This window comes from Xenopus tropicalis, chromosome 1, assembly GCF_000004195.4.
Source record: "Xenopus tropicalis strain Nigerian chromosome 1, UCB_Xtro_10.0, whole genome shotgun sequence".
Classification (NCBI taxonomy): Eukaryota; Metazoa; Chordata; class Amphibia; order Anura; family Pipidae; genus Xenopus; species Xenopus tropicalis.
Window position 1 is genome coordinate 126,295,449 of NC_030677.2, and position 27,013 is coordinate 126,322,461.

At 36.1% G+C, this 27,013-nt stretch overlaps 1 protein-coding gene across 47 annotated transcripts in view; it reads left to right on the forward strand.

Annotated features, from left to right (window-relative positions):
- The window catches only part of ptprd (protein tyrosine phosphatase receptor type D), a 909,395-nt gene that overhangs the window by 825,935 nt on the left and 56,447 nt on the right, over positions 1–27,013 (forward strand). For 14 of the 47 annotated variants that reach the window (XM_031895469.1, XM_031895508.1, XM_031895475.1 and 11 more), the window contains 8 exons: positions 1,376–1,681; positions 2,396–2,589; positions 8,143–8,169; positions 9,750–9,867; positions 14,083–14,670; positions 15,059–15,159; positions 17,577–17,836; positions 18,718–18,808. In XM_031895469.1, coding sequence (XP_031751329.1) covers positions 1,376–1,681; positions 2,396–2,589; positions 8,143–8,169; positions 9,750–9,867; positions 14,083–14,670; positions 15,059–15,159; positions 17,577–17,836; positions 18,718–18,808 — 1,685 coding nt within the window. The remainder of the gene's footprint in view (positions 1–1,375; positions 1,682–2,395; positions 2,590–8,142; positions 8,170–9,749; positions 9,868–14,082; positions 14,671–15,058; positions 15,160–17,576; positions 17,837–18,717; positions 18,809–27,013) is intronic. The other 33 variants (XM_031895587.1, XM_031895557.1, XM_031895564.1 and 30 more) reach the window with 8 other exon arrangements.

Genomic DNA, 27,013 nt, shown 5'->3' on the forward strand with positions numbered 1-27,013 from the left:
GTGTAAAATGAAAGTATAGCTAGGCATCTTCTAACATTCAATTTAATTAAAAAATAATTCATCAAATACCCATCAGTTTTCTATGACATAATCAATCTTACTTAATCATTCTACTGTATGAAAATAGAAATAATAAACAATCAACTTTGCATTTGTAAAGTACATCTTTAAGTGCTAGCACAGCTCAATATTATAATGTTGAAATGTTAAAAAATGTACTGTATGAAATGCAGATATGGTTGACCAATTTGATATCAGGTTTTATAGGTCTTGTGAGTGCTGTTTAGCTAAAAAAAAGTACACATAGGTATGTTAAATGATAAAGTGAGTCCTCAAGTCAGTTTTGTCATTTTGTCTGACTGATAATAGAAATGTCAGGAGTATGGCTATTATTTGTTTCTGTAATAATAATTCATATCACTTTTAGAATTACATCTACTAGTATTGTAAGCGTGTACTGTAATTGCCAGCAGCCATACTTGCCTTTAATCTGTATTTAATTTAACAGTAAGAAACAGTTGTAATAGTTTGATAGCTATTATAGTAGATGTTTATTAGTGGCCTTCTAATTCTCTGCTAATGAATATGTCACTCTGAATCAAAATTAATACTCATGGTGGGATAGCAGCTGATCACTACGGGTAAGTACCAGTTAAAGTCAAACCCCACAAGCCTGATATATACCCTGGTAGGTAAATCTTTGTATTAGATTGTCATTAATTTTGCATGCTTACTGTAGACCCAGACCTCATTAAAAACAAAAAAGAAATTCAGTTTAATTGTAGTCAAGTGGATTCAAAGGTTGCCATTTATTTACTTTTTAGTTTCTTTTTTTCAGTTCATGCTGGTTGCTACTTAAAGCATGTCATGCATCTGTGAAATGATACAAAAGCAACTCTTTGTTTCAAAATATTATTTTAATTAGTAAGGTCTTGGTACGAACAACGTTTTCCTTTCTTTTCCCTCTTATGATTTGGGGGAGGTTAGTATTATAAATGAAATATACAACATGCATTAATTGCAACCAGCAAGAGTTTCAATTTAAACCAAATTTGGTGGTATATATATACATTTTTTGTGTTAATTGTACAGGTAGGTAATACTACTATTAGGCCTCATCATCATGCCTTCCTTCTCATTTTGTCTTACATGTTCATGTGTTTATTTAAGTCAGTTCATATTAACAAGCCAAGGTGCATTTTGACCCCTTAAATATTTTATTTTTATATTTAATTTCGCATTAAGTTTTCAAATTTAGTTATTTTTGGTTTTGTTTTTATTTTATTTTTTTTTTCTTTTCTTCCTCATTTTTTTATTTTCGGATCATCCCTATCCTTTGCACCCCAAACTCTCTGTAATGCTTTACTGAATTCAGAGCCATCAGCTCCTCCACAAGACATAAGATGTAACAGCCAAAGCTCTACCAGCATATTGGTAAGTTGGCTTCCTCCTCCGGTGGAAAAGCAGAATGGCAAAATCATGGGATATTCCATTAAATATACTGGAGTTGATACAGATGATGCCAAGTCCCATGAAATACTGAGTATTTCCTCAGAGACTAGACAGTACCTTTTGGAACAACTGGAAAAATGGACTCAGTATCGCATTATTATGATTGCCTATACTGATGTTGGACCTGGCCCAGAGAGTTCTCCTATACTGATTCGGACAGATGAAGATGGTATGTTTCCTTTCCTCCGTCAGTTCATACTATCCCTTCTCTTCAAGCTTCTCTATGTATTTGGAAGCTCAATTTTTTGCTATCCTGGCTCCTTTTCTAACAGATTTTTAAAAGTCTTTATTTTTGTTATACTAAAAAAATTCAGCTCTCCTCTACTTACTTCTGGAAACATTTTTAAATGCTCTTCTGGAAACAACTTTTTACATTTTTGTTTTATTTTACAGTTTACTGGTTTTCTTGATTTTCTCCAGACTTCTTGTTTGAAAGTTCTTCTTTCTCTTGTATCTTTGTTATCTTTTGTGGAAACTGATGCGCAGCTATTTTGTGGAGTCATCTTTGTTGATTATTATTCCATTCCTAATACCAAAGAAAAAAAGAAGGCCCAAATAAACCACAGCTGTACAATGTAAAATTGTTTATTTTTGAAAGCATTGTCTTTTTGTCTTATTATTTATACCAGTACAACCTTTCAGCTAAATGCTTTGAATTGTCAAAGCATCCTCCTTGGCTTTTTACATTTTTACATGTTTTTTCTCTTTCTCAGATACCCTTTTTTCTTCTTCCATTTTTTTTTGCATCAGTCATGTTTTTGATCTTTCCACTAAATAATAGAGCAGAATTGTTTTGAATTTTTATTGCTTGAATGAAGATCCTTTTATTCAGTGGGTGGGATGAGTGCCTATAAAGTTGTTTTATCAAATGATGTTGTTCCAGTTCCTAGTGGTCCTCCTCGCAAAGTCGAGGTAGAGGCTGTCAACTCCACATCTGTTAAAGTATCCTGGCGCTCACCTGTGGCTAACAAGCAGCATGGCCAAATACGTGGTTACCAGGTGCATTATGTGCGGATGGAAAATGGGGAACCTAAAGGCCAACCAATGCTCAAAGATGTTATGCTGGCTGATGCTCAGGTAAATCATTATTAAATTAATGTATTATTTTTGTATTATTAACCTTTGTTCTTTACCCATTAAACATATACACTGTAATGTACTAAATATATTAGAAACATCTTATTCACCTTACATGTAAAGTAATTGATTTTACATTTGCAACTTTTTTACTTGGAAATGTATTAAATTTAGATTAAAAATTAAAGTTATATGTATTTTACTGCCACAATACCCAGCCCCTATTACCCCTTCTATGTCAACTAGTGACACATCCTCTTTCACAACAGCTGGAACAGTTTTGGTAGGCTTTGGGTGGGGCAAACACACAGTAAGAAGCTTTTTTTTATTAAAAAGTTTACACAGATGGAGCAGACTTTGCTAAAGCATCTGGCAAATGTGCTTCAATCAACGGTTCCTCATTAGTGATCATGGCTCCATGAAGAATAGTTCATGCCATTTATTTATTTATCTTGCCATGTTATCTAGATATACATGATATATCTACTATATGGCACCCTAGGTTTCAGCATAGGTTTGTGTAAGGTATTTATCATAAACCTGGATTGTAAACCCTCCATTACATTATCACCAAGCTCTCCAACCTAGATGGCCTAAAATGTATTTACACATGCAAGGGAATTAACCAATGAGAATGCAGCTGACAAAAAAGTTAATCAAAGATGCCAGATAATTCACCAGTGATAATGCCGCTTATCAGCCCAGCACAATGCCAGTCATCTAATTATTATCTTACATACAGAGATTATTGGGTTATTTTGAATTCATGATATTTAAAGTTAATTAAATATCAGGAAGGAGGGCATACTGCTGTTTAGTTGTTATATAAATGTAAGCTTCCAGCTCTGATTGTAGGAACAACATGAAGCCAGATATGCATAGATCAGGTTGGATTCTCGGTCGAACAGTCAGTTGGACTGCTGGCCATGGACAGATATGGAAACATTTTAATGTGCAATATTGCTGAAAGCATGTAACTCTGAAATTGATGGACTACAGGTCCCAGTGTGCTTACACCTTTGATAAAATGTTGGAGTATTCTGTGATTTGTAGTTCAGCAAAATTTGGGTAATGGTTGGTTGAGCAAATAGTGTTTACAGCATCATTAAATCTTTAGGGTATAGCTAATATTGCATTGCACATACTAACCCCCACATGTAATAAAAGGCACAAAGTATGAGAATATGCAGTAATCCATAGCAAACAATTCATAATGTGGTCATTAAATCACTTTATAAACAGGCAAATAACTTCCTTATCCTGTGAGGCAGAGTATTTTTCAATGTAGATGCATATTGTAGTCATTAGCATTCATCTAGATGTCATAATTACACCTCATAGTATGATATTTTTTGATATTTTTATTTTGTGTCCTTTATGGTGTGAGCAACTCTAATCACAACTAGTGTTCTTGTGATTTATGCAGCTTTGCTGGATGGGACAGATAAAGGCATTTGTCATGTATGCACCTTTATATTAAATCCTCCTACATTGAGATATGCAGTTTTAATTATCATCAATATTTCTTATTTATATTCTTTAAAACTTGTCTTGCCCTTAGACACATTGATTTATAGAACAGAAAACAAAAAGTGTAACAGATTAGATATTGTAAAAATGTTAGAACATTTACACACACATGTATACAAGCACATTGAATATTATAGCATTAATCAAAACAAACTTTTTTATGTGGCCACGGAACCTTTTGTGGACAGTTTATTTAAATATAATCATGCTTTTTTCCAAGGTATTTATTAGTAATGTATAACATCAAAGGAAGCATAGCTGCATTGCTCTTATACTGAGCCTGTACTGGACCCTCAATACTAACTAGGAATGTTATTATCATTCAGGGAGTTTCATTATCACTTACATTTTCTGCTGCTCATTTGTTGGTAATGATAGCTATAAAGCTTTCTAGGCTATTTGTAAAACTATACATAAAAAACAAGTTACCTTATCTGGAAGCAATATATGAAATGGAACTTCATATATGGAATCCTTCAGGCAGGTACAGTAGTAGCATAGGTTACGGTATCAGCCTGCAGGTACAGCAGTCATATGAGATTGATGTTCTCAGCTTTCAAATTAGTCCCTCGGAGTCCCTCTGACTGGGTTATGTGTAGCTTCAATTTTACTGGCCCTCTCCTAAGCTGATGATGCAAGCTCAGTAGTCACAGCATTGCTCTGTGCAAAACTTCAGTGGTTAATCTTGGACTTGGTGTGTAAGGGGCTTTCATAGACCCCATTACCCTTACGACTATTGTTGTATTATTTACAAAAAAAAGTAGCCAGCTAATGTACATTTGAAAGGAAACATTTGGGCATTAGGCCATTGCCAAAGTACTTACTTAGTTCCTTTTGCAAGTAAAAAGTAGTAAACAACTACTGCAGGAATCAGTGTGTTAAAAAAAAACAACAACATACTGCAAATATACATATAGCAAATATGATTTTTCTTAATACACTAATTCTTGAGGGAGTTGTTTACTACTTGTTACTTACAAAAGTAACTAAATATGTACTGAGAAACTTCTTTTATTCAGTTGCCTTCAACTATATGGTTCTGCACTCACAATGAAGACCAATTTAAAATGTGTGGAGTGTATTAGTGGGAATATTTTACTCAATTGAGCCCTCATTTAAAGCTCAGACTGCTTATATTTGGCAAAATATTTAAATAGCTCTTTATTTTTGTCAGTGAGTCTCATAGGGGATTCATACTATCATATAATACTTTCAACAAGAACATAATAATTTTATGAATGGGATTTACTAAGTAGCACTGCACAGGCCTGTTCTATTTGTATATTCCAGTCTATGTGAATGTATTAGTGGGCTTTTGAAATTTTTTAGTGACCAGATGGGCTCGACCTAACTTGATAAAAATAAAATTAAAAAAATATGGCAGCTACAACCTGCCAAGCCTCTATAAAAATCATTGGAAGGTGTATATTCAACGTTCAAGCTATTTAAGTTTTTTTTTTTTTAGGTCAAATTTGTATAAATGAATAGAACATCACAATTTTTTAAATGATTGTAATACAGTTGTTCCAGTTGGACTTTTCCATATATATTTTAGTGATTGAGGAAGAAAGATCACATTAAAGGAGAAGGAAAGGCTAATAAAGAGTTAATCTCAAGCTGCAGGCATACCTTCAGTTCTCTCAATAGTGCCCTTAAGTCTCCCCATATTTCTCCTGTTCAGATGATCAGAAGCCTCGTGTGAAAAAAATACACTGAGCTCTGTAAAGAAAATTCCCATAATGCCACACTCCTGCAACAAGACCAAGACTGGTGTACATGCTCAGTTAGTAAGACTATGAGGAAGCTTCCTGCTGATTGGCTCAGATCACACATTCCTAAAGGAGGGGAGGGAGTTCTTAGCATTTGTGAGGGAGGAAGGAGCAGGAAAGGTGAGAGAGGACAGAGCTGAGCAGATTTTGGCACATGAAAACAAAGAGACAAGAAATCATGTTTCTTTTGAAAGAGAACTTAGTGCAGTGTTTCTGTAAGTGCTTACAGTGGAGGAAATAATTATTTGACCCCTCACTGATTTTGTAAGTTTGTCCAATGACAAAGAAATGAAAAGTCTCAGAACAGTATCATTTCAATGGTAGGTTTATTTTAACAGTGGCAGATAGCACATCAAAAGGAAAATCGAAAAAATAACTTTAAATAAAAGATAGCAACTGATTTGCATTTCATTGAGTGAAATAAGTTTTTGAACCCCTACCAATCATTAAGAGTTCTGGCTCCCACAGAGTGGTTAGACACTTCTACTCAATTAGTCAACCTCATTAAGGACACCTGTCTTAACTAGTCACCTGTATAAAAGACACCTGTCCACAGAATCAATCAATCAAGCAGACTCCAAACTCTCCAACATGGGAAAGACCAAAGAGCTGTCCAAGGATGTCAGAGACAAAATTGTAGACCTGCACAAGGCTGGAATGGGCTACAAAACCATTAGCAAGAAGCTGGGAGAGAAGGTGACAACTGTTGGTGCGATTGTTCGAAAATGGAAGGAGCACAAAATGACCATCAATCGACCTCGCTCTGGGGCTCCACGCAAGATCTCACCTCGTGGGGTGTCAATGATTCTGAGAAAGGTGAAAAAGCATCCTAGAACTACACGGGAGGAGTTAGTTAATGACCTCAAATTAGCAGGGACCACAGTCACCAAGAAAACCATTGGAAACACATTACACTGCAATGGATTAAAATCCTGCAGGGCTCGCAAGGTCCCCCTGCTCAAGAAGGCACATGTGCAGGCCTGTCTGAAGTTTGCCAATGAACACCTGAATGATTCTGTGAGTGACTGGGAGAAGGTGCTGTGGTCTGATGAGACCAAAAGAGAGCTCTTTGGCATTAACTCAACTCGCTGTGTTTGGAGGAAGAAAAATGCTGCCTATGACCCCCAAAACACCGTCCCCACCATCAAGCATGGGGGTGGAAACATTTTGCTTTGGGGGTGTTTTTCTGCTAAGGGCACAGGACAACTTATTCGCATTAACGGGAAAATGGACGGAGCCATGTATCGTGAAATCCTGAATGACAACCTCCTTCCCTCTGCCAGGAAACTGAAATGGGTCGTGGATGGGTGTTCCAGCACGACAATGACCCAAAACATACAGCAAAGGCAACAAAGGAGTGGCTCAAGAAGAAGCACATTAAGGTCATGGAGTGGCCTAGTCAGTCTCCGGACCTTAATCCAATAGAAAACCTATGGAGGGAGCTCAAGCTCAGAGTTGCACAGAGACAGCCTCGAAACCTTAGGGATTTAGAGATGATCTGCAAAGAGGAGTGGGACCAACATTCCTCCTAAAATGTGCGCAAACTTGGTCATCAATTACAAGAAACGTTTGACCTCTGTGCTTGCAAACAAGGGTTTTTCCACTAAGTATTAAGTCTTTTTTTGTTAGAGGGTTCAAAAACTTATTTCACTCAATGAAATGCAAATCAGTTGCTATCTTTTATTTAAAGTTATTTTTTCGATTTTCCTTTTGATGTGCTATCTACCACTGTTAAAATAAACCTACCATTGAAATGATACTGTTCTGAGACTTTTCATTTCTTTGTCATTGGACAAACTTACAAAATCAGTGAGGGGTCAAATAATTATTTCCTCCACTGTATGGCTGTATTTACATAGACCTTTCTGATAAAGCTTACTTAGTTTTTACCTTTCCTTCTTAAATTCAGGTTAGATTGCAGTATTTTTTGTGATCCAATTTAGAAAAAACTCAACTTCAAAAATTGATAAATAGACCTGCTAAAGGTAGTGAAACAAAGGGCACATAAATGAGGAAAGGGAAGACAAAGGGAGACAAAGAGAACTAGACTGTACACAGGGCCTTAGCGAACTTAGCGAATACATCTAGGGTACAACACTCAAAACATAGACATCATTGACAGATTCTGTATATTTTAACTTTTTTTTTTTTTTTTTTAAAGGGCTTAATGCTAAGCCGTAATAGTATGGGCGTATTTTCTTTCTTTTTTATTATTATTATTATTTTTCTCTCCTACCTTCTTACTTGTAAACAGTGGGAATATGATGATACTACTGAACATGTGAGTAAAGTGGTTAAGCATTTCAAAGTGTGTGTTTTATTGCTTTATTTTGATTATTCGGTTTGTTCCCATTATTTTGTGTTTGCACAGATGCATGCACTAACATTTCACTTTATTTTTCCGTCTGATATCCATTTAGCATGATGCTGTGATTTGCCAACAGTAAAAGTACTGTGCGTGATGTTACCGATTGTACTATTTGTTTGAATGGCTGCTACTAATAAGTTGAAATGCATTTATGGTTTAAGAAGAAAAGTTTGTCCTGCATTATTGAAATTGAGCTTTAGCTGTTACCATGCTATTATTATTATAAGCTTTTACCTTGCCCAGCTAAAATGTGCAATGGCAACGCTCAAACTCGTTTTGTGGTACACTGAGTGATGCATGATCGCACTCAGTTCATGAATGTGTTTTTTTTTCGTTTCTTTTTACATTAAATTAATTCAGTAAAAGTTCAGCCTGTAGACATTTATGTTAGGTTGTATTACAATGATGTCATTCAGTGAAATTTCTGGAGCCTTTGCATAGCTTGGGTGCCACAACTATTCCTTAGGGCTGTAGCAGATTAAGTGTATTAATGTAAGTAAGGAAACGTCAAAATACCATAGGGGCCATTTACCATAACTCCAGGCACAAGTGCTAGATCACTAAGTCATGCAAAATTGGTGGTCATTCATGTACCACTTTCTCTTGGGCACTTGCTACCCTTTGCACTAGATAACAACTCCACTGCTAGTTGGACGGCCCAGCATTGGCGGAAACATGGCAGCCCTGTCCTTGCAGGTGTTAGTACAGGACTCCTTTTTGGCATGCACCTACTAGTGCTCCCCAACATGTACAAATGAATGACATGCAAGTTCGTAGAAGGGTTGGAGGTTGGAAGGGTGATTCACCTAATGCAGGTCAGCTGTATTCATGGGGAAAGCGCATATCTATGCCCTTAGTTCTGGAGCTCGAGGATCTGAACCTGTGGGCACTGAGAGTGGGGTACAGTGCAAAATGACTGTTGTTTGCACTTTGTACCATGACTGGTAAATGACCCTTTGTGTGTTCCATAGCCCTTAGAGGACTGTGTTTGCCCACAGCGCTCTGCTTAAGAAACCCAGATCTTATGTTTAGGGTTAATAGCAGATTCATTTATGATCTTGTTGCAAATAACAGTTTGGATGCAACTGTGTCCTGAAGGCTGATTTCTCCATGGATCACAGTATTACTGTCTGTATTAGCAATGATTAGTGGGTTAACTCAATAATCAGTGTCCCACAGAGAGTAAGTCTGACATGACTCAACTCACTAATGATATGATTGTGCAGCTTTGTAGTTAGTTCAGAATGAGCAGCAGTTTGCTGAAGATTTAAATTTTAGCTTGGGAAGTAGCAGGGATGCTATGCAGAACAGTAACAGTATACCATTAGATTTAAACTTATATTAACTGCAGCCAGGAGTATTCTTCTGTGTTCCATTTAAGGCATGAAAGATACTAAGCAACAAACTCCCAAGGAACATATTGTTCAACACAAATGCAATGTGAATTGTTTAGAAAAGCATAGTTGAAACTGTTTTTCTTTTCTTCGTTTTAGGAAATGATCATATCTGGACTGCAGCCTGAAACTGCATACTCCATCACTGTCACAGCATATACCACTAAAGGAGATGGAGCTCGCAGCAAGCCAAAAATCGTGTCTACAAGTGCTGCAGGTCAGTTATGTACTTATCATGCAAGGATTTGCCATTGAGAACCCTTTTTTTAAGCATGTGGTTGCACATTCCACTGCACTGTGCAAAAGGGCAATATAATAGCTGACTATAATGAATAATGAACCTTATAATAAAAAATGTGTCAAATTCTTTACATGATCATTTGAAAAAGGAAATTGTAGTCCCAGGCAAGAATTCTAGGCATGCACACTAATTCCTGCCCCAGCTGCAAGCACTTGCTTGGTTTAGCAGAGATTCTACAAATAACCCAATCATACTACATTAATATGTAGGAAATACTAAAATGCAAATAAGATGTAGATTGCAATATATGTTCCATTGAAGAATGGGACTTTTTTCATCAAAAGCATGTAGATTGTCAGTCTTGCTTTTTGAGTTTAAAAAATATGCACAGAAACACCTATAAAATATGTAATCAGCACTAACTAATACAAAGCAATACACTAAAGGTGTTTGTTTAATAACTTCTAATAGTGTAAGAAAGAGTGTGATCAGGCTACACCGTAGTGACATGGGGGTCGACCTGCAGGACCTAAGGGTTTACTCTTAGGCCAGGCCGGTTAGGGTTGAAATATGGGTGACGAGTTTGGGTTGGGTGCTAAGAATGTACATTCTTTCTCCTCTCCCAAAGTTTCGCTGTCTTGGAACCTAAGGCACACACAGAAGTAGCATAAAGATGTGTGTATGGGTTTTACAATGGCAACATTTTGCGAGTCTGGGTCTGGTGTGGGTTAAAGTTTTGCATGTTAGGATTGGGTGTGGGTTGAGTTTAATAAAGAGTATGAAAGTGTGGGGGGCTAGATTAATTTGATTAATTCATAGCTTAATAACAAAATTAACTGTTCCACAGGAATTGGAAACATGTATCCAAAGTATTCAGAAGGTACATGTAGGAGCAATTAACTTTGCTACACTGATCTTTTCCTCAAGATAATTACCATGGCTGTTAAAAGGCAGAACAAATCCACCTAGTAACCATTTTTGCTTACTGTCCAGAAACTGTCCTTCAAATGAATTAGTTCTTCCTTTCCCGCATTTATTATTGGCCCATTTGTCTTTTAGAACTGTCTTAGAAGCTAGCGGCTCACACACCTTAAATGAAGCGCACTTGTAGAACTTGTTAATTAACATTCTACAATTCTATTACTTTGTTGAATATTTTAGTCCCGGTCCTGGATTTCTATCTTTTGTAGACCCATTAAAGTCCCAGCAATGAGCCTTCTTTCCACACAGCAGTTAGCTTAAAAAAAGAGAATTTCTGATTTGTCCAGAGTGGGGGTGGGTGCCCGGCTGCATGCCCTGCACCCGGGCCTGGGGATGACTAGTTATGTTACTGCTCAGAGACCTTTGCCAGATTATCTACATACAGGGCAAAGTGCAAATTGCAAAAAAGTGTTGGACTGAGTTTTATTTTTTGCCATTTACACCCTGACCTGCAAGTTGTAAATGATGATCTAGCCATCATGGAGTAGTAACAGCAGCAAAGTTTGTTCTTTATCTAACAAGAAAATTAAACCTAAAGGCAGACAAGTAACTGGTACCATCTGATTGGTCCTATAGAATTTAAAAATACTGAAAATTAGTTTGGGGTTTTAAATATTCCACTGCTGTTGGTCCACACTATTTATGGTGAGACATAAAAAAAGCTGCATTGAATGTAATGCATGTTTTGTTCTTTGCTTCTTGCCCTCTGGCTGCTGGGCATTATTTGCAGTTTAATAGTGTCCTTGCCACATGTTCTTTATTGCACACAAGGCTCCAAATATCAAGGATACACACTTCACTTTGCCGCCAGGTAGATGAGGTTATTTCATTTAATAAGCCAAACTCTCCTCTGATTCAGTTCTTTTAAAAGCTAGTCGTATTTCTTATATCCTTTTGTGGCACCACCAATCAAGGTAAAAAATAAAATAAAAATAGTCATCAATATGAGTGCTGCCGCCAGAATAAAAGCGATTTATGACATATATAATTTTGTGACAGCTTATAGCAATCTCTTCACTGGAAACCTGAAGGAGATATTATTTTGTTTCTGTGGGCTCTCTTCACTTTGCTTATGCTCCATTGACTTTAATAATGTTTAGAACACAAAGAAAAAATATGGTTTAGAAGCATGTCTGAAATTCCATTATTAACTTTATTTTCTTTTATTTTTTTTTATAATACCTACAATGAAATAAAAACACATTTCAGTATAAATGTTTAATTATTGTGGTGCTTGTCCATGTTGCCTTCATAAAACCAAAATATAAGCTACCTTTATGGCTGTCCTTCCTTTCTTTCCTTCTTCCACCTTACTTCCCAGCCTCCTTCCTCCCTTCATTGCGTCCATCCATTCTTCCTATCTTCCTTCCCTTTTTTCACTAATGTTTATATTTCTGTTCAAGGTTTGATACAGGGTGTGGGTCTGAATAAGTCAATAAAATAGACTTTGTAGCACCTTTGTAAAAGCTGGATAAAGACTAGCAACAGTAGTATCATTATAGACATGTAGCTTTTATGATTCTGTTATACAATTAATCTGTTAAAATTAATTTAATGAATCACATGTATTATCCAATCAATTAAAGTATACAACATTAATTAAGTGTACCACTCAAATGGAGTGAATTTCTCATCTGGGATCAGTTTCTTTATATACTGCCCACATGTTAAACCATTAATCAGTTCACTTTTAAGCAACCCCAAATAATGACTTGTAAAAGAAATGTATACATTTGACAACAGCTCTACTACCTTTGTTTCTATATTACTACATTTGTATATTGTTTATTATCCTTCTTGTGGCAAACCTGCTCTGTTTATTTTGAGTTTACTATATGAAAAATGTGTAGCATTAAGTGAGATGTGATTGCTGTCCAGGTGGCTGTAGAGAATACTTGAATACTTGAATTACATACATGTCAACACCATCAGCTCTGCTACTGAACTCTAACACCCCACTGAGCAGAAAAGTGTTTGACTGCTTAAAGCAGTGGGACACATTCTGACAACCTGACACTTTTATTTTCTTTGATAAATGTGTCAATTCATCATACATTTCCTTCAGGATTCATCAGTATGAATTATAGTAAATCTGCCCCAAGGTGCGACTTAAAAAGCAGAAGCAGCATAAGGTATTTGCAAGACTTAACTAATTGTAATAATGTAGCTTACTCCAAATCATGGGCATTTTCCTAATATTACCTTATTACTCAAAAAGATTATATTTTTGTGCCAAAAATATGCCACATTTATGCTGGCCTTACATATAATGTGCAATTAAAATTTGCTAAACAATACCTTATGAGAACTGTTACATTGGTAAAATTTAGATTCTTGTTTACTTTTGAGTTTTAATACATTTGTCTATGAATATCTACCTTCCTGCCCCCTGATACAGAGATCCAGTGGTGCAGGAGCTGTTTGCCCATCTCAAATAGCAATAGTAGCAAGAGGATTACGTTTGTGAACCAGCTAATGTCTGAATAAGACTTCAGCTTGTTGCTACTGTGTATGTGAATCCCTGGTGCATACTGTGGAAGTGTCTAATCTCTCAATGGACTTTGAAATCATCCTTGTGCCAAAAATAAGCCTTATCTTCCCTGTAGCTGTCAGGCTGAAGGCAGATTGGATGTATTTGCCCAGTTTGCTCTTTTCTAGTCCAAATAAATTCAAAATTGCACATTTTATTGCTTTAGCATTTTTAGCTGAATCTTAAATACTTCCATAAACCTTTTTGAGAATAATGACTCAGAATAGGTCTTTTACATTTGTGCCATAATTATAGTTATTTACATTTATGGTACAGCCGCCAAACCATTTTCTCTGTAATCTCCAAGCATAATACCGTTGCATACATTCATCTTATCCTCAGAATCCCAGCCACTTAGCTGTTATTGTATATGGGGAAATTGTCTTTTAGCCATAGGTCCTAATTATAAGCTTTTTGCTCTGTAAAGTTAATCAGTAGTTAAATGCAACCTGCAAGTTTGGCTGACATAAATCTGCTATTTAGAAAGGAAAGTTCTGGTTTAAGACCATGTTCCCTCAGCAAGACAGGACAGGTTGCACAGGAACACCATTCACTAGACTAAACAAAGGAACCTAGTGGACTGTTAAAGCCAACTTGTATGTTAGCATAATTACATTTTATACCCAATGATAGACCTTTTCAAAGATTCAAAGCTAATGATATATATGTAATTTTTTTAGTTCCAGGTAAACCTCGACTTGTCATTAGCCACACTCAAATGAATACTGCCCTTATTCAGTGGTATCCACCTGTTGAAACATTTGGACCAGTCATTGGTTACCGCTTAAAGTTTGGCCGCAAGGATTTGGACACGCTTACAACATTAGAATTTTCTGAAAAAGAAGAGCATTTTACTGCCACAGACATTCACAAAGGAGCTCTATACATCTTTAAATTATCAGCCAGAAACAAAGTGGGCTACGGGGAAGAAATTGTGAAAGAACTTTCTATTCCAGAGGAACCACCAAGTGGATTCCCACAAAATATTCACTGTGATAGCACCTCTTCGACATCAGTACTGATAACCTGGCAACATCCAAACTTAGAAGAAAGAAATGGCCTTCTCACAAAATATACTCTAATGTATCGGGATATCAATCTTCCACATTATCCAATTGAAGTACCCATTGTTCCTGCTGATACGACTGTGACTCTCACTGGGTTAAAACCTGATACCACATATGATGTAAAATTACGTGCACATACAAGCAAAGGCCCCGGTCCCTTTAGTCCGAGTGTCCAGTTCAGGACACTGCCAGTTGATCAAGGTAGGATTTGTCTACATAAGGCTTTCTCCTTAGAGGGATGTCTTTCTTTGGATATGAGTTTATTGGAAGCAGTTACTAATCCTGATGGTACTGCTCAAATTAATAGGGTCTACAAAACCAGAAGGTAAAGTACTTCCATCTTAATATGTTTTGGCTACATTAGTCTACAGCTGACCATTGACTGGTTACCTCCTACATAATGTTTTCAGGTAAGAACAAATAAGCTGGCATAACAGAGAGCCTAATGGGTTGTCATACCATTTTACCCCCTTCAACAAAGTACATCTGATCAACATTTCTAATCAATGAAATTGAGTCAGTTGAGGTGCAGTTGTTAAGGGCTATATGTATAAAGGGTAGTTTAAATACATTTTTCTTACTTTTCCAGCAGTGTTCGCAAAAAATTTTCATGTGAAAGCTGTGATGAAAACATCAGTTTTGCTGTCCTGGGAAATTCCAGAGAATTACAATTCTGCTCTGCCTTTTAAAGTAAGTTGATGTCTGCCAACATAGCATCTATCCAACACTTTAGAGTTGGAGTGATATTTATTGTACATGTTTTGTTTTAGTCACATTTAATGAACTTTGTATGTAACAGCTCATTCAGGTGCAAAAAAAACAAATTTTGCAGTAAGTGCACTGTATTTTTAAGTTGGGTGTATGAATGGTTTGTTTTGTATAGTTCAGTGTTGAAGACTGCTTCTACTTAGGCCAGGATATGTTAGCTCCCTACAAAAAAACTTAATCAGTGAACAGTCTCTTTGAAATATGAATATGAAAAGGTAATATTAAGGCTGCAGCATTCCTTTAATCACTTTGGATTCCTTCTCCTCCTCTTACTACTCGGCTCCTCCCTTAGAAATTAATGTTAGCTCTTGGCTAAGTGAGCATGCTTAGTTCTTCTCAGCTCCAATTACTGTACACACCCTCCAGTCTAGCAGCCCTATGAAGATATGGCAATGCTGGTTTCCATAGAAACTCTGCTTTAGCTATGCACCCTACTAGAGAAACATACACCCTAACCTTCCTTCCTGAGCTCAGCTTAATGATTACAGTGCTTAATCAAAGCATAGCTTTTAATCAAAGTAAGTTCTGCCTGCTGGTTTTCATTTTTTTAGTATTAAAAAAGTTGGCAGTATATATGTATATAGAGAATATATATGTGTGTATGTACAACAAGCAAGTGTTGGTGCTGAAGTTTACAGTTTCTCAGTTCCAGACTATGAAGTACTATGAAGTGCAATTATATGCTCTCAGACAAATCCCACACACACGTACGTTATCTCATATGTCTGGGCCAAGAACAGGGGTGTTGATGACAAATACTTTGCTCATATTTAGTTGGAAACAACAAACAGGCACCTTATCATATTGGGATTGGACACAGTGATAGCTGAAGGCTTTCCTACTGAAAATGTTCTGCAGTATATGAAGTCATTGCAAACACACAATCCATCCTCCCACTATCACAAAATGTTCTCACCATGGAAAAAGTAACTTGAATTATGTTATTAATTTGAGACTCACTGCCCCATTACATATTGATATATTTCTGCTATATACTTTGCAGGTCTAGCATGGGAGGGATGTTAGTACTGACTACATTTTCCTCTGTACTGAGTGTACAGAGTGTTAATCAACTCTTTTGTGGTAGCAGAAACTTACTGCAACATAGTGCGCTTGTGTAGTACAAGTGAGACTTAATTCTAATTATTAGTATCTGTTAGTGGCACAGACAGTTAATTGTATAATATGTTTTTACAAGAAATATCATAAATGCTCATATAATCAGATTTACAAGAAGGACTACTGAAACAACCCTCATACGCTGATTTCCAAGTCATGCTGAAACTATTTATTATAATTTTTTTCAAATAAGCTGTTTTTGCATATTGTTGGCTCACTACTACCAGTATATGTGCCGCAGCAGCTAAAAAGTTTGTTTACTGGATTTGAGTTTGTTTTACATACATAGAGAGCAATATAGATGCTTGAACATTTTTATTAAATTATAAATATCAAGTGATTCTAGTACATAAAATGCTACATTTTGTTTGGTTCCATACTGTACCAAGCATGTGCCATTAAAACTATCAAACATAGGATTCCAAGTATAATCTGAATGTAAGAAAATAGAATTCTGGAATGTAGAACTTTGGCATATTATACTGCCCTTACAAGTACAGGATCTATCTTCTGGAAACCCATAATTAAGTACTTCGTTTCTGACTAATTGCTTTTGCTTTGTCAGAATAGGTGGAATTTAAGGTTAACTAAGCTACCATAAATCCAGATTTCATAGTAAAACAATGAATTCCTATATACATAAGTAACAGGAAAGCACACATTTTAAACCTGAATGTGCTGCCAGTTCCACACTTATATATCTTATAAAATATAAGATAAAAAGCTGCACTTGATAATATGTGTTTTTCAGGTTGTTGTACTTTAATTAGTTTTAGGGCAGTTTTTTACATTATATCAGCCATTAACATCTACTTAGTATATAAATACAATGCAGGTAAAAAATGTATTTTCCAAATCATCATCTCATTTTATAGATAAATCTCCTGCTTGTTATCCTTCACTGGGATGTAAAGGTTTCATATGCATTGATTTTGTAATAGGTATATATGATAGCTGATATAATGTAAAACAAAAGGGTCTCAAACTAATTAAAATAAACCAGCCTTAAAGAAAATATATGATGTGCAGCTTTTTGTGTTATATATTTTTATGATTTTATGACATTTGAAATATGTTATTTTTAGAGACAATTTCCTTATAAATCCATAATCCTTAAATCTATAAAAGTAAGCCATGTAATTATATTGTGCTGAACACCAGGGCATTGAAACCCATTCAACACACACAGTTCCTCAATGTAGTGTACTTTGTTTCCTAAGATACTTTATGATGATGGCAAAATGGCTATGGAAGTTGACGGACGGGCGACACAGAAGCTGATCACTAATTTAAAACCTGAGACGTCTTACTCTTTCGTCCTCACTAACCGAGGCAACAGTGCAGGAGGTCTACAGCACAGAGTGACAGCAAAGACAGCTCCAGATGTTTTGAAAACAAAGCCTGTTTTTATTGGGAAAACCAACTCTGATGGAATGATTACAGTTGAGCTTCCTGAAGTCCTAGCGAATGACAGAATCAAGTAAGGCATTTTGATATTTTTTCTAGCTTTGGAAATAATAATAATCTAAATTGTTGTTATTATGAAGGCAGAGCACCCCTTAGACCATGAACACTTGGACATACCCAGAGTGCAGGTGCTGTGCTTGTGCTGGATTGAAAAGGTAGTGCAAATCATAGTCTTGTGCCTAGTGGTGCTCTACTTTAACTTTATGAATGGAGTTCCATAATTGGGGGTTCATGTGTACATCTATTGAGCACCCACATGCAGGCCCCTTTCATGGTGTACAATGACTTTTGCCTGAGCACAAGGCACTATGCAGAAGAACTGTGTACATTTTCACCTTGCATCTTGTGCCGTATTGTAAAAAAGCCTTAAAGTCTCTAATGGATGGGTATGAATACTTATATATATATAAATAAAGGTCTTTATATTACCAAGATATATATCTATCTAAGACAAAGGGGGTTGGTTTCTTTTTGGTTGCATATATAATAAACATAATTTATTAGTATTGAATAAACAGTTGAAAATATGTGGGAATATGCTGATTTTGAAACATGCTTCCAAATTCCAACAACTAATGGGGATCTGCCTATGTGTCACTTTGAAATATTGTTCCTTGTCCTACTGGATGCCATTAAAAGGGTACAGTAGTGGAAGAAATATCACAGATGTGATTAATTTCAGCAGATTGACTCATGATAATAAAGGGAACATGCAAATTCAATGAAATGAGACAGACAAATCATCTGTACAATTTATAAGATGCGCAGTGCAGCATGACATTTATAATGGTGCTTCCTTTTTTAGGACCTGCTTGTTTCTTTATAAACTTCTAAAAGCTTCTTTGCATTTCAGTCTATCCCTTTTCACTTGAAATTGACATTTTTATTTTGCAGAGGCTATTATATTGTCATTGTCCCTTTGAAGAAATCACGTGGGAAGTTTATCAAGCCTTGGGAAAGCCCAGATGAAATGGAATTGGATGACGTAAGAAAAATATAAAGATACATTTTTAAACACATATTTTAACACCAGGGATCTTTTATATTTAATATGGCTTTCAAGTCTGCTTAGATTGCAAATAGTTAATAAGTCATTTCATATTACTCTCTTTCTTGTATCAGTTTCATTATATTACCTCCACTCAATATGCATTTATTTGTAGGTGCTGTACTCTGTATCACCTTTAGACAAAACACACTGCCTTTTACTTACACATGGGCCATGCAGGTTACAACATCCTGCAACCCCCAACAGAGCAGGGGTTACAGGTGATGTCTATCAGGATGGGCCCATGCAGTATAGGTGGAGAAGTTTATCCACTTTGTTCTGATATGCACAGGTAGCTCTTTTATCAAAGAGGTTCTTAAACATGAATTGTTTATTTGCTGGAACATATAACAGTTTTTTAGAAGACAGTACAATTAGTCAGCTTACAAATAATTTCTTTTGACGTTATTGCTTGGACAGGATATTAGTTACAACCTTTAGTTAGCACTCCCTCAAAATTGTCCAATCCTGGCGTAAAAGGCTTTCCATATGGAACTTCTTTGGGATGTAGTTCGGTCCTTAAGTCTGTGCACTTGAGTTCCCACTCTGCTGGGTGACACACATGGTGCTAACATTACTCTACTCAATTAAGCTTCAAGTTCACTAACTATCGTAAGCTAGGCACTCGCCCCTCAAATGAGCTATATCCTCATACTAGCTGCTCCTTATAAGGCCTACCTCTGCATTAGGCTCTTCAGCATCATGTTTCTTCTCCAGCAAGTGGAGTCCAAAAAGGGAGAATCCTATGGTGAGTCCCCTTTTAAAGACTAGGGGCACCTAAGACCCCTGAAAAATGGAGGAACTACCAGGAAACGCTATCCTGTAAAGAAAACAACTCCCCTGTCAATTGTTAACAATCCAGCCCTGAGCTGGAATTAACCCTTTCTAGATCATGGGGAACCTTAAAGGAGAACTAAAGCGTAACTAAAGAAGTAGACTAAAAATGGGCTTCTGTACAAACCCAAGGCTACCATAGATGCCCTAGTAGCTTCCCATCTCCTTTTCTCATGATTCCCTGCACATGCTCTGTGCTGCTGTCAGTTACTGAGCTTAGGGGCCGACTTGCAATATACTGTGTATATAGAATATAAATGTTACAATACAGGCTTATTATGAGTTAATGAAGATAATTACTACATGGCAGACCAGTAGCGTCCGCTATGAAGGGCAAACCTCATTTTCAGCTTCTCAACAGCTGCTCAGTGCATGCTGAACATGTAAGTGTCAGTGACGCTTTTAACAAAATCCAAGTTGTAAACTCCTGTGACAACTTTAAAGGCCTGGATAATTGCTACTATAGTGATGTTGAACCTTTAGACTGGAGCAGTAAGCCCAGCATATAAAATACAGCATATTTAGCCATTTGGATAAATGGTAAGTATACTAGCCTGTAAAAGTTGAAAACACTGCAAGTTACCTATGAGGCTTGAGAAATAACTCAGCTTTGTAGATATTTTAGTCTTATACTTTATAAATATTATATAGTAACATATAAAATGTTTAATAAAGGCAAAGTCAATTTGTCTTTTACTCATCCAAGTGCAACAAGAAATGCTCTTAAGTAGATCCTTAAGTTTTAGAGCTGCATTGTATACTGGGAAGCACATAGGATTGCGGGTTGGTTACTTTCTGTTTTTAATTTATGCACATTGTCAGTTTGAATCACAATCAGGACATATAATTCGTGTCCCAAGCCTGCAGGGACAGAATATCTAATTACTTAAATTAAAGCACGCAAACTGCCTGATCTTCTCTCTTTCTAATAAATATTTTATTCTTTGCTCATTGCAAAGCAAGAAGTGAAAGTTCAGAGAGGTGAAATCATTATACAGCAATGGCTTAATCTCTATGGATATGAACTCTATTAAAGGTCGGGTTCATTAGTAGCATTTGCTAAATCTGAAACAAATGCTAAATTGCAATTTGCAGTGCAGTTTAACTTTTGACCTGTACCTTTTGGTTCCTTTAGCTTCTTCTAAATACTGCTGGTAAAGAAAAAATTGTGTCGTTGTTCGAGCCATTCTGTCATTTAATGAAGGCCGCTTCATGATGAAAATGAGGAATGAAATCACATATTGGTGCTCATTTACTAACATTCTGCAGCTATACCCAAACTGCTGTTTTCAGAATTACTTTTCTGTGGGCAGAAGCCATTTGCCTCTGTTCCAGAGCACAATTACTGCTACACTGAGACCTTTCTGCATAGCCTTTTTATTGATGTCACACAATTGCTAATGGCAAATCAAGGACTGCAGTGACTATCCACAATTCATCTGGGCACAACAACACTAGGACCCCACTAATGCCTGACTGTGTTGGAACATTGAGAAACAATACATTTTCAAGGGGAAAAGGCAGTTACTGGCAAAAGGACTTTTGCCAGAACCACCATGTCAGTAAACTTTTACTTCCAATAAATTAGTAAATTACTAGACCACTTTAATCACAAAGACAACTTTAGAGACCTAGTTTGTAAAGTTGTCAGCAAAGTATACTATAGACAGGGCCAATGAGCACAATAAGAAGAACAGAACATAGGTATAAGACCTGTTATTGAGACCTGGGGTTTTGCGGATAAGGGTTTTTTTTTCTAATTTGGATCTCCATACTTTGTTTATTAAAAAATAATTTAAACATTATATAAACCCAATTGAATTTGTTTTGCCTCAAAAAAGGAATACTTTTATCTTGGTTAGGATGAAGTACAAGGTATTGGGTTTTTTTTATTACAAAGAAAAATGAAATCATTTTTAAATTCATAATAATTTGATTAAAATGGAGTCTGTGTTAGATGGCCATTCCATAGTTTGGTGCTTTCTGAATAATGGATCCTATACCTGCATTGTATGTTTCAGGAAGACCAAGTAGGATCCCAAGTTATCTCTGTTCACATACCAGCAACCATTTTAGGACATTAAGGGTGACACTTTTTTTTGCATTTTCTACATAATAGTCACTAAATGCCCAAAATGTATCAAAGCAAAAAAAAAAAAAAATAGAACAGTAAGCTCAGCTTTAACCTTCAAACCAGTAAAATTGCATTTTACATGATTAAAGAAAAAAATGACATTGAACTTTGGCAAAATTACGCTGTATAAGTATGCAAAACTCATTTTTATAACAAAGGGCCATTTTAATCATCCTGTACTTTGTGGTGCATTAATGTGTGTAATAGTTTGATAAAGAACATTTATTAATTCAGAAAGTTTTGGGTCAGAATGGGTTGCTTCCCACTTTGTACCAATATAATTGAGAGTTGAGGCCTCATTGTAGAATTAATGGTGGAGGAAATAAGATATGCATCGACTGGAAAATGAAAATTATTCCCGCTTAAAGGGGAAAAAAAATCTGCAGCCTTGATATATGTCCTAAGATTCAGCTCCTAAAATTTATTGTGAGAAAAGCAGATTCTTTCAGTTCCTAGCTTGTAAAATATATATTATTTTCCTGGATATCTGCATCAGTAGTTACTTTTAATTCTGCTTTAAAATAGTAAAAATGAAAATAAGAACCAGAAGAGGTTGTGTTTATTCTAATATGTGTTACTGTTTAACAAAAGGCACTAACAGGTGCAGTACATTTGCTATTATTTTGTTTTAATTATATTTTATAGAGATAAAAACCAGCACTTTACAGAAAATGTTTAACATTTCAGATTGTCCTTTCACTCCCTACTGTAGGAGAACACTCTAGGGTCACTTTTAACAAAGCCAAAGGAAATGCCAGTATGTTTTTGAAAATAAAGGTAGAGCATACAAACAGTGTGCTGGTCTGAAATAAACTGAGAAACAGGAAGACTATTTCACTAAACCCCAGCACCACCTCACGCTTGGGTTTATTTACATTATTTTAAAATGATTATATTATATAAAAAAATTAAAAAAAATGTACTTTCTCCTTTTTTGTCATGCTGTTTCAGCAAAAAAGGACAAGATATCCAGTGGTGTACCTAGACCGCTTTGGGCCCCTCAGCAAAAAAATGTTGCTGCCCACTATCCTTCCCTCTCCAATGCCCACCTGCCCTCTCTCTCATGTCCCCACATCGCCACTGTCTAGTGGTGTGGCTTGGGAAGGTGGGGGGGAGTTTAAACCATAGAGTAAATAGACCCTGTGGTCCAGGCCCCCCCACAACCATGGGTTCTTCTTCTTCTTCTGTAGACAGGAGATATCAGTATTCTTTATTTAAATTGTGATGTATTCCACAGCACTTTATAGAGATTATACATCATTTATAGTCTAAGGTGCCCAACACGCTATGTTCATTTATCAGTTGCCAATTAACCTGCCTTTTGGAGTGTGGGAGGAAACATGATATGTACCATGTATAATATCTATAATATACTGCTACTGAATATGTCAACACTATATAAAGAACAGTTATAATAATAATGTTACAGTGCCTCACCGACAAATCCTTCCAACAAATCTCTAGTCAAGTTTGTTTTTATGTTGATAACAGTACTATTTATTTTGTGATCTTAAATTCTTTTCTATGTCTCTGACATTTTGTTTTCCCCTTTGTATTAATCCTTACCACACCAGCAGTCAGCCTGTTCCTAACATCCATCACCCTTACCATTAGGAAAAAAATGGAACTGTAACAGAAGGTTTAACTCAGATAACCTCAAAAGTTATTATTCTGTAGTTTGAACTTTTTAGACTTCACTGCTTACTTTGTACTAGATGTATAGGATCTGTTCTTCTGAATGATTGTTACCTAGGTTTTTTGGATAAGGGATCCTTACATAATTAGTAGCACCAAGGTTTATGGTTGCTAAATTAAACATGAACTCACTAATATTGTTTGTCATCATAAAATATTTATTCTAGCTCCGTTAACATCAAGTACAAGGTTTTTATAGTGAAGAAAACAAATCATTAAAAAAGTGTTTATTTCATTTACTTTCATTTTCATTAAGTTATAATCATGTTTCTTCTTGAATATTTCCTGGTATATTTGGGCTTTTCTTCTTCTAACTCACCTGGAAATAAGTCAGTGATTCTTTGTTCTATACTATCACAGCCTTGAAGCCTAATGATTTGTTTACACAAGAAAAGTAGAGAACAAAATAAAAGCATATCATTATAGAATCTTGCTTTTTTCAACACTCCAGCTTCTAACGTACTATAGTCATCTGAGATAAGAAGGACTGATCATGCCTAATTTTATGCTAAGCATAGGAACTATTGTGGTTAGGGTGAGAAGTGCTAAAGGGAGCTAGAGCCAAAGAGCCCTTCTTAGATGCAAGCATGAACCTAAATCCATCTTAAAGGAACAGTAACACCAAAAAATGAAAGAGCTTTAAAGTAATAAAAATATAATGCACTGTTGCCCTGCACTGGTAAAACTGGTGTGTTTGCTACAGTAACACTACTATAATTTATATAATAAGCTGCTGTGTAGCCACGGGGGCAGCCATTCAAGCTGGAAAAAAGGAGAAAAGGCACAGGTTACATAGCAGATAACAGATAAGTTCTGTAGAATACAATAGGTTTTATCTGTTATCTGCTATGTGCCTGTGCCTTTTCTCCTTTGAATGGCTGCCTCCATGGCTACATAGCAGCTTATTTATATAAATTATAGTAGAGTTTCTGAAGTAAACACACAACTTTTACCAGTGCAGGGCAGCAGCACATTATATTTTAGTTACTTTTATACACTTTCATTTTTTGGTGTTACTGTTCCTTTAAAACACAAACACATGCCTCATGCTACACACATAGCACTGCCTTAAAGCCAAAAATTAAATGTACAACCTCGGAGGGCACAAGTGCAAGAGCGCACCCCTTAGTGCACATTTACTAGCATTTGCTCCACCCATGGATCAGAAATTTGAGGCCCAGCTCAACTCTGTCCTTACAGCCTGTGACAGGGCAAAGCAATGGAATATGCAGCCTGCCCCTTTTTTGCTCTTTGCACACTGTGTGGGCCATTGTAAATAGCACTTTTAACTTTTTGGGGTGGACACATTACTCCTTAATGTACTTGTGGCAAACTATGCATCCGGAGCTGCTAATTCAATTGCAGAGATACAACCTAACCATTTTCTGCTTCAGAGCCAGAATTTTATCACTAGTAATACCTAGGGGCACATTTACTAACCCACGAACGGGCCGAATGCGTCCGATTGCGTTTTTTTCGTAATGATCGGTATTTTGTGATTTTTTCGGAAATGATCGTGACTTTTTTGTTACCGATATGATTTTTGCGAAAAAACGCGAGTTTTTCGTAGCCATTCCGAAAGTTGAGCATTGTTTCGTAGCGTTAAAACTTGCGCGAAAAGTCGCGATTTTTTCGTAGAGTTAAAACTTGCGCGAAACATCGCGCCTTTTAAGTTTTAACGCTACGAAAAAATCGGCAGATTTTGCGCAACTTTCGGAATGGCTACGAAAAAGTCGCGTTTTTTCGCGCAAGTCGTAATGGCTACGAAAAAGTCGCGTTTTTTCGCGCAAATCATATTGGTAACGAAAAAGTCACAATAATTTCCGAAAAGTCGTAAAGGCGCCGAAAAAATCGCAAAAAATACGAAAAAGTCGCAAAATGTTCGTTTTCCAATCGGAATTTTTCCAATTCGGATTCGAATTCGTGTCTTAGTAAATCAGCCCCCTAGAGTTGAATATTTTCCCTCTGTAACTAAGAAAATTGGGTAAATTTTTTTGCCTAAACATAATTCTTTTGGCATTAATTATCCTAAACAATAAATGGGATTGATTAAGAAATATTCATTCTGAACAGATCTAATAGTGAATGATCTTGCAGATTACCAGGTTAAATTTGGATAAAGCTGCCCGTAAATGTTACATCTGCTCCTACATGTGCATAGGACCCTAACACAAGACTAGCAGCATGGTGAATCTATCCAGAGAAATGCTGAGCCTTCAACTAATTCAAATTTAATTTCTTTTGCATTTACTTAACACTGATTGCCAGACAGAACTTTCTGCTTTGAGCATTTTCCACATCAAGGGTCAAAAACAAAGCTGCAAGTCCTTTAACTGTACTGCAGTGATCTGACTTTGGGAGTAAACCTTAGAAATGTGCTGTTCTAGAAGGTTTAGTTCAGGGGGAGAGAAAGTATCTAATTCTTTCAACATATCTAAACATTTGCTAGTACAAAACAGGAAACTTTCAGTCAGTCTCCTACCCTGGAGCCTTTACATTCCATAGGAAAGGAATGTGGTGGGAATATAACTCCCCTCAAACACCTGTCCAGATGCCAGCTCACAGTCCATTCTTAAATACGTTATCAGCCATCAATGTTGCAGTTGAAGAACATTAAGCGAAGCGTTAACCAAAAACAACATTCTGATAATTCAGTTTGCTTTGTTGTGTTCGGTTCTGAATGTTGGAGAGGTCATACAATATTGTGCAATACTATTATGATAGGATTAATTCCCAGAAAATCACTTTGTTTGCTACAAAAGTCGATTGATAAACCTTTTCAGTTATGCTGTTTTTTTTATCAGAGAATAAAACACGTATATGTTTAAAGGGAAAATATTGCAGAAATGTAGTGTGTTATAAATTAACAGAAATGGAAAGATGTTGAAGTTGAAAAGTAAACCTCCTTATTGGAATGGAATGGATGATATTGAATGGATATTTATAATGAATGGATTTTGACTGCAAGAAATGGTCCTTCATTAGGCTTAGTGAAATATTGTGTATGGTGATGCATAATCTATTGGTGCTTTTAATAGCAGCAACATATTACAGGAAATGCTGTTAAAATTTCCCTAGTTTTGGCAAATATAGGACATGTATTATATGAATAAAAATATACCATAGCAAAAGCTTTACCCTTCTCCAGTGCCATTAGCTCAGTGATTCCCATGAAACATAAAGGAAAGATGTTTGAGCAAGCAAAATCCATTCTAAGTCCTTGTCTCATGTGCAGTAGAAATATGGGGTGCAAGTATATTCAGCTTTTTTTAATCCAAAGTAAGTAGGAACTGACTTGTGTACTGAATTTACAGAGGGTGCCATGGGGGGATGGGGTCTCTAATAGGTATAAATGAACAGTTAAGAAATATAGTTCCCAACTGGTTTTATAATTATTTTTATCTTTTATAGGTTTACATAAATAAAGAGGTTATTAGTGTGCACAAAACATATTTTTTCCTGCTGCAAACAAGCTATTT